This window comes from Ursus maritimus, unplaced genomic scaffold, assembly GCF_017311325.1.
Source record: "Ursus maritimus isolate PB19 unplaced genomic scaffold, ASM1731132v1 scaffold_20, whole genome shotgun sequence".
In the NCBI taxonomy this organism is placed as follows: domain Eukaryota; kingdom Metazoa; phylum Chordata; class Mammalia; order Carnivora; family Ursidae; genus Ursus; species Ursus maritimus.
This window is the reverse complement of record NW_024424453.1, coordinates 40,882,043-40,890,743: the sequence shown is the minus strand read 5'-3', so window position 1 is coordinate 40,890,743 and position 8,701 is coordinate 40,882,043. Positions and strand designations below refer to the sequence as shown.

At 32.6% G+C, this 8,701-nt stretch overlaps 1 protein-coding gene across 1 annotated transcript in view; it reads left to right on the top strand.

Annotated features, from left to right (window-relative positions):
- Positions 1-253: 253 nt before the first annotated feature.
- The window catches only part of TOP2B (DNA topoisomerase II beta), a 46,973-nt gene continuing 38,525 nt past the window's right edge, over positions 254-8,701 (top strand). The window contains exons 1-4 of the mRNA XM_008711581.2: positions 254-427; positions 2,249-2,419; positions 3,290-3,380; positions 4,694-4,757. Coding sequence (XP_008709803.2) covers positions 254-427; positions 2,249-2,419; positions 3,290-3,380; positions 4,694-4,757 — 500 coding nt within the window. The remainder of the gene's footprint in view (positions 428-2,248; positions 2,420-3,289; positions 3,381-4,693; positions 4,758-8,701) is intronic.

Below are 8,701 nucleotides of genomic sequence, written 5' to 3'. Positions count from 1 at the left end.
TACGTTTCACTCGTTCTCTGATTTTTGAGACATTATCCTTAGCAAGAATGACAACTTTTGAACTTGATAGGGGTATGTTAGGTGCAAGCCAGGCATTCCTTATTCTCAAATATCCATTTGGGAGGAAAAAGTGATTGGTAGTGAGGGGACATGGGAGAAGTTGTAAATTCTTGAAAAAGGAATGATAACGGATTTTATCTTTATTTTCCATAGTTGTGTGCCCTTTTAGTTAAGTGTAACTCATCAGGGCCAAATGTGGAAGCCCCAATTAGGTAGATGTGAGTCCCTGATTAAGTCTAATCTTGAAGATGTTTTCTTAGTTGTGGGATTTGGAGTCGTAGCCTGGGATCAGAAAGCTTTTACTTCCATGGTTATTGTTAAGTTCCTCATCTTTATGCCAATGATTGAAAACAGTTCTAAGTTAATGGTAAGAAGTTACCTCCCTTTGATTCCATAGCATTTATTGTCGGTAAACACTTGCTAAGAGTGTGATCTTAGTCCTTACTATTCTGATGACCCATTAGACAAAATCAATTATGCTTTTACCTTTGGATTTGTTTCTATAAATAAATCTGCTATCTCATGAAAAGCAAGGAACATGATTAGAAATTTGGAGACTGGTTTTTTAAAAATGTAGTATATTTCTGGCTAGTTCATCATCTAACTCGACAGAAATAGACTATGAAGATTTTATGAAACACCTACTTTCTTTTGTCCAAAGCTATTTTTAATTGTCTCAGAGCAGTGTTAATGTGTAACTTTATAAATGAAAGAATGTATAAGAATATAGTTTAAAATACAGGAAATGAGTTGTTCATAATACTTTATTTTGCAATATTAAGTCTCTTTAATTTTATGTAAAATTTATGGTACTGGAAGATTATAATTAATATTTGAATTTCCATAGTGTTTGTATGTTATAGCTCTTGTCCTGGTTTAGAGTGCTCAGAGGTTATGTATTTGATTTTTTTAAAAAAGATTTTATTTATTTATTCGCGCGCTCGCACGAGCACAAGAGCGGGGAGGGTCAGAAGCAGATACCCTGCTGAGCAGGGAGCCCTGGGGGAGGGTGGGGGATGGACAAGGACTCAATCCTGGGACTCCAGGATTATGACCTGAGCTGAAGGCTGTCACTTAACCAACTGAGCCACCCAGGAGCCCATGTACTTGATTTTTAAACATACGTTGTTTAAATGTAGACTACATGTAATGACTTTTTTTTTTTTTTCAAATATTAACTTTAAAGATAATGGTATGGCTATGTGTGGGACCTGAATTAAAATGGCTTATTACTTGTTCAGATTCATAAAATCTCTTCCATTGTTTGTCTTCTGACTGCTTCATTTCTACTTAAGTTCAAGGACTTGTGAAGATATTTCAATTTTCATTTTGTCTAATATGTGAATTATTTTTTGACTGTGAAAAAACATGGCATTATAGCACCTTTCTTTTAGTAGCGTGTCTTATTTGTCAATATTAGGAAATTCCAGAATGAGAGAGTGTGTTCTCTGCTCTTAAGAAGACAGAGAAATTTCCAGACCTTGGGGATTTTGAGTTTGTGATTCTTATCTACTGTAGAAATGTTTAGAATTAGGGTCACCAACCTCTGTTTCCTTGGAACTGGCACAGAAACTAGAATCAGCGGGTACCTCAGTAGTGGGGCACCTAGCACTGATTTATAAGGAATTATTGACATGACCTATAAAAGTGTGAAATTTGAGATTTCATAAGCCATGCTTAGTATTTTCAGCTGTAAGCAGCGTACATTAACTACATAGTTACTATTTTGTGTAGGTTACTTTTGCCCACTCTTGACAATAATCTTCAGTGGCTTAATGGCAGGGAACTGATATGTAGAAGATTTGAGGACTCCTGCAGGTAGCCAGATTCAGTTATTGTGAACCTATAACCTGACCGGAACTCATATTCCTTGAAAAGTTTTGAGGATTGTAAAAATTAACTTGATAACTTACAGAATTGGGAAATGTTTATATTTCTGGATTGAATAGATGTAGGCAGTTCTAGTTATTCCAGTGACTATGTATACCTTAGTCAAAACTGCAGTATTACACTATAGCATAAAAAGAACTGGACTGTCAGTAAATAGACCTGTGTTCTCTTTAAGACTTAAAAATCAGGCTCAGAGATAATTTTGTCATTAAAAAGAAAACCTATGGCATGTATCCATATACATTTTAGCGTACCCCCTTGGTAGGTTATTTAAATTTGATTTTTTGGTTAATTTTAGACTCTTTTTGATCAGAACAATGCTGCAAAAAAAGAAGAGTCAGAAACTGCAAACAAAAATGATTCTTCAAAGAAGTTGTCTGTTGAGAGAGTGTATCAGAAAAAGACACAACTTGAACATATTCTCCTTCGTCCTGATACATATATTGGGTCAGTGGAACCATTGACACAGGTAATTATTTGTTCAATTTTGAGATTAGGAGATGTGTCTCTATATCTACTTTTTAATAAAATTTTTGTGATTGTATGCTTTGTAAGTACATGATTTCATGTCTCTGTGCTCATAAGCAAAGTAGGGAGAGAGACCTAAGAGAGGTAGAAATGTCTTCATTTTCTGCTAAAGATAAAAAGCTCGGAGATATAAACTAAAAGAGCTAGGAAGTATAGAGGAAAATGGTAGTGTGTGAACTTTTTAAAAGTCCTTACGTTTATGCTGTGGTTTGTTTCAAATTCTACGATGTGTACATATACACTAATGACTAATGCTTACTGTGGACTTGGCTTGCACATATTATCTTGTCTGATTCTAACAATTTTGGAAAGTGGTACTGTTATCCGCATTTTATAGATGAGGAAACTGAAGTTTAAATAAATTTAAATAACTTGCTTAGATCCCTCAACTAGTAAGAGCTGGGATTTAAAGCTTGGTCTCTGGCTCCAAAGTCATGCTGTGTTCATATTATTTTACTCTGTACTCCTTATAGAAAATATAGAGCATGAAGTAAAAGTGTAAAGTAAATATAAGATTTTTTTTCTATTTTATTTAAATATTGTTTCTAACAATTCTTGGTGCCTTAATAAGCTGACTTTATATATAAGAATACAGACTCAATACAAAATGAATAATTTCTCTATTTTGAAGTTATTTAAATTGAATGTGAATATAGTGAGGTTGAGTGCAAGTGAAGTAGCATATGTTTTTCTACTTTGAAGATCTAAGTATTTACAGAGGAAATGACAGATGTGGGTTTATACTATGTAAAACTGATGTTAAATGCTTTTTCTACCCCATAAGTCCTTTTGAATTTTTTTTATAATGCAGCTAATGTGGGTATATGATGAAGATGTAGGAATGAATTGCAGAGAGGTTACCTTTGTGCCAGGTTTATACAAGATCTTTGATGAAATTTTGGGTGAGTACTTGCCTAAGATTTAACTCCTCTCTGTCCTTTGATACACACACACATCCATGTGTATATAAAGCCTGACATACAGTATAAATCTTAAAGGCATATCTCTGGCTTCTATGCTGAATATAAATGTTCTTAAGAAAATTTTGTACTCACTGTAATATTTTCATATCTGTGCACATCATATCTTTGCGTTTATCTGTAAAATGAATGTGTTGTATTTGATCAGTGAGCCACAGTTGGTTTGTAATCTTGTATGTGTAGTCATCTGAAGGTTGCATGCATCCCAGTCACCAGGAGGCATGTTAAAAATAGAGATTACAGGGCCCGATCCTTGTAGATTTGGTGATTTTGCTGTGAGACACGTAAAATTGTTTTTCACCAACAAATCAGGAATTTCTGTTGGGCAGCCAAGTTTGACCACCATTGTTCTGAATGATCTCTGTTTTTTCCAAATCACATGATAAATCACAATGAAGTGTGGATGCTTAATTGATTCCTGGGGGATGCTTGCACTTTGGAAATATTTTTAGCAGCACTTTGTAGAGACTCTGGGCTCTGCTACCTTATTAGTGCCACTTGAGGTTTACTGGACAGCTGGGTTGTGTGGGTCTCTGAGCTTGTTCTGGTCGCTCTTTGGGGAAAGGATAGGGAGTAAAACTGGTTACTTTTATACTTTTCACTCTTGCTTCCCAGCTATCCACTTGATTTTACTTTTATGTTACATAGTGTTTACCAGGAACATATTTTTTCTATGATTGAAGTTGAATTTGACAGCTAGCTTGTGTTAAAATTGGTGTAGTCAGTGGTTAATGTATACAAATATATTATCAGTTATAGTGCATAGGATTTAGAATTTTGATTTCTCTAAGGATGCTGATGACTTTGTCTTTCTAATTTAAATATAACTGATTTTAGCTCAACCTGTGTATGAAACCACAAGTTTTTTGAGATCAAGAGAAAGTAGTTGTTTCCAAGATAAAGTGTAATTAAACTCAATTTTTTTTTCTTTTAGCTCTAACCTGGATTGGGGGGGGGGTTGTAACCTGCAGATGTTTATTTTTGTTTTTATGTATCACAAAATCTGCCCTTCCCCTACCCCCATTTTGTAGTAGAAGACATAATAGTAATTTAGTGTGATGTAAAATTTAAGAATATTATTTAGAAAATAAAGTTGTTATTAGAAGTTAGTAGCAATAATTTCAATAACTATTACCATATATAAATGTTTATATTAAGTAGGGATATGCATGCAGTTGTCATATATTTATTTATATAACTTTATTTTATTACTCATTAAAATATTTAATTTGTAGTTAATGCAGCTGACAACAAACAGAGGGATAAGAATATGACCTGTATTAAAGTTTCTATTGATCCGTAAGTATATTTCAAGTTTAGTTTTTTTTTATGTTGTTTTATTCTGATAGGTCCCAAACAAATACTCCTCAAATGAATACCGTATACAGTTAGTACTCCTAAAGTTTCCCTGTTGTTTGAGATCTTGTTATTTTTGCCTCTTTTAGCCAGAATATACTACACTTTTATAGTTTCCTCTGTCATTCGTGATCTTTTACTCCAAAGTACTTCCTTATGGAAGCACTTGGATGGAAACCCATTTTTCTCCTTCTTTGATGTTGTGGATATTGTTGCAGGTGATTACAGTAGTCACTCAATCCTTCCTTCTTGCCTTTGCTTTGGGAGTCAAGGCTAAGTTATATTATGGATTAAATTTATTTGTTATGGCCAGTATTTGGGCTTTTCCATTATTTATAACATCATTTGTAAATTAGGAACTGCTGGTATTATAGAATATACCAGGCATTCAGCTAATTAGATCTCGCTGAAGGGGAGTGAAAATAATACCATTTTAACTTAGAAATACTACCATTACATTGACCCTGTTTTCAACAGCATGCCTTTTGTAAAATATTGCATTACATTTACATTTATAATTTTATTAGTAATTTAGAATGATGTTAAGAATTTTCTCTGACATGAAAATTTAACCAATTCAGGTATAGTCTCACTGTCACTAATCTAATTTTAGATGGTATGGTTAAGATTAATGTGTATTTATATATGAAAATATAACTTATATTTGGTTATACCATGAAGTTAGCTGTATAATAAAATATTACCACATAACTATGCTGTTGAAGTTCTAGATTTTTCTTTTTCTTTCATTTTTTTTCCCATTTGGATCTTTTCTACAATGAATACATTCTTGAGGATTTATGTGGTAAGGTGCACAGGACACTTATAAATTGTAATTATGCAGACGTTTAAAATAGTTGTAAGGAAATTTTAGCTTCAAGATTCACTTTCTTCTATATTTAGGAAATTGTCAGTTAAAAACAGTATCATTTATTATGCTTTGGGAGAGTAGCTAGTGAGTAGTAGTAGATGTTGAATGTCAGATATCCTTAAGCTTTTTAAAATTTGGTATGGAAAGATTCTGAAAACTAAGGAAGAAGGAGCTCTCTCTTAAATACATTCTTGATGAATATGGTTACAGTTACAGTTGGTTCTTTTTATCTTAATTATTTTGGCCACATTAATCCAGCAACATGGATTTAAACAGTTTACATAGAATCCCATCATAACAAAGTGATCAAGAAGTGAGCTATAAAACAACTCTGTAGACTGAATAGTGACTCTTGGTGGCATGCTTTTTACCTTAAAATTTGTTACAGATTCTGAACAGAGTAAGTCTATGTAACTAATGCCTTTAGTGATTTCTTTCTCCCTTTTCAGTGAGCAACATTTTTTATGGGCATAAGAGTGACATAGATTATAACTAAATTTATTTAGTTCTTAATGACAGTCAGATACCAGTTTTTCTAATTTATCTCTGTTATTTTAATTCTGCTAGAAAGTTCTTTTATTTCAATAAAAGACAGAAATTCATAGCTACTTCCAGGGAAGAAGATGTGAATTTTACTCTTTTTGTTGATAAATCATTGATGAGAGACTATTGAATCTTTCTCCTGCTTTTAATTGAAATATACATATGTATTTAAAATTGGCCGTAGACAAGCATTTTGGGAGATGTTGCTGATCCTTAGATTTTGTTACTTATTTATATTGTATTTCTGAATTTTAACTGTAACATTTTGTCTTTTGTGAATTTCCTCCCATAAGTTCATTCCTTATTTTTTCTTCTATGTATAATACAGAACTAATGATATTTTTATAAAAATGAATTTTAATCCAGAGACATAATTTAAGATTTGTTATTTAAGAAGTTATTTAAAAGCAGAATTGAAATGGGAAGACATGCTATTCTGCTGTTTATTTCATTGACCCAGTTTTCTGCTGTCCATTTTTGATATCCTCTGTTTCATTCTTTTTAACATTTCGTATAGCAGATTTAAAATTTTTCTTTGTGCGTGTGTGTACATGAATTCTGTGTAAAGGACAGAAATTTTGATAGTTAATGGGTTAAGTGTGGAGGTTATACAGCACAGCTTACCTCTTATTCTTTCAATAGTACTCTGTAATATGGGGGTAAAATTTAAATAACAACCATGCTTGTAAAAGGCATAAGAATACATTAGCAAGGGGTACCATGCAGAATTTGGACAGCTATTTTACAAAATTAGAGAATTTGAAGCAACTTTTTACAAAGGAGCTTAAAGCTCTTTATACGATGGTTAGTATTTGCTGGCGTCTATCTGATTAAAAACAAATGTGGAAGGCACATTAACCAGAGTTCTAACAGTCCTTCTGTTTTAAGTATTCTTGTTTATTTGGGGTTAAAACTCTTAAATATGCAGCTTTAAAAAATAGTACACACTCATATTGAAATATGTATACAGATTCATTTTTATTTTTTTTAAAAGGTGGGATTATATACTTTTCCTGTTTTTATTTGACATTTTGTGGACAGCCTTTGTTATTAAGTTACATTGATCTACTTAAATCTTTTTAACTATTGCTAATTATTTTATTATGTCAACATATCATAATTTAGCCTCTTAACAGTTCATGAATATTATTTAGATTGTTTTCCAGGTTTCTTTTTAGCTTTAAATATTTCAAAACTATTTGTAGCTTATTCAAGCACAGTATTCTTTTTCCTAATATTTCTCCGCAGATTATTGATGGAGCAAAGAATATAGTTCTAGAACTCTGAATCATTGTTTAGAGCTTACAGAACTAAATGCCAGATCTAGGAAGTGATACATATTGAAATTTTTCAATGGAGGTGACTTTGATAGAAAGTTCAAGTTTCATACTTCATACTCATACAGACTTACTGAATGTAGGAGATGTCAGGCCTTATTTTTTTAAAACTGTGATAAAGATAATTTACAAAATACGTATCTTAATTATAGTACCATGTATGATATGCTGAATTGGATGAAAAAAATTTTAAAGGTCATGAGTGTATTGGCTTTTGTATAATTCTGAGATGTTTAAGATCTGTAATTTTCCATTCATTGCCTTTCTTTATTTTCATCAGAATTCTTCTCTATTAATTTTAAGCCTAACACTAAAAACTATTTGGAAGTCTATTTTTTTTTTTCTTGTCATGACACTTGTCTTTTTTTTTTTATTTTAATGTTTTTTTTTATTATGTTAGTCATCATACAGTACATCCCTGGTTTCCGATGTAAAGTTCGATGATTCATTAGTTGCGTATAACACCCAGTGCACCATGCAATACGTGCCCTCCTTACTACCCATCACCAGTCTATCCCATTCCCCCCTCCCCCTCCCCTCTGAAGCCCTCAGTTTGTTTCTCATAGTCCATAGTCTCTCATGCTTCAGCTGTGTATTCTGTAGAGAGTGTTTACCCACAAGCGAGATAATCTAATCATCTCCTGAGGTACCAATCTGTTCAATAGGCTGGGTAAAAGGCTTAATGGAGAACTGAAGTCATAAACTGACTCTGAGAGTTAGGATAAATTTTGGGTTGACAAAAAGTAAAATGACATTAAGGCAAGGGAAAGACCAATAAAGAAATGGAAGAATTGGGAATGAACATTCAGGACAAGTAATAAACCGACTTGAAGGAAAAACAGGATACATGTTGCTAAATAGTGGAAATTAAATTCGACTGTAATTAAAGATCTGGATAATGGGCTGTGAACATGCAGTAGAGGACTTTTAAGTTGATCTACAATATTTAAGGACATACCAGTCTAGACTTGTTATTGGCATTTGGAATGAAGAAACGACTGAATACTGATAATAGATGAATCTAAGAGAATGATCAGGGATCTGAATTAAAAAATGCTATCAAAATTTGAGCCTAGGACATTTGAAGAGTTGAACCTGTATTGGACAATGAGGGAAAGAAAAGTTGGTTGCTGGTT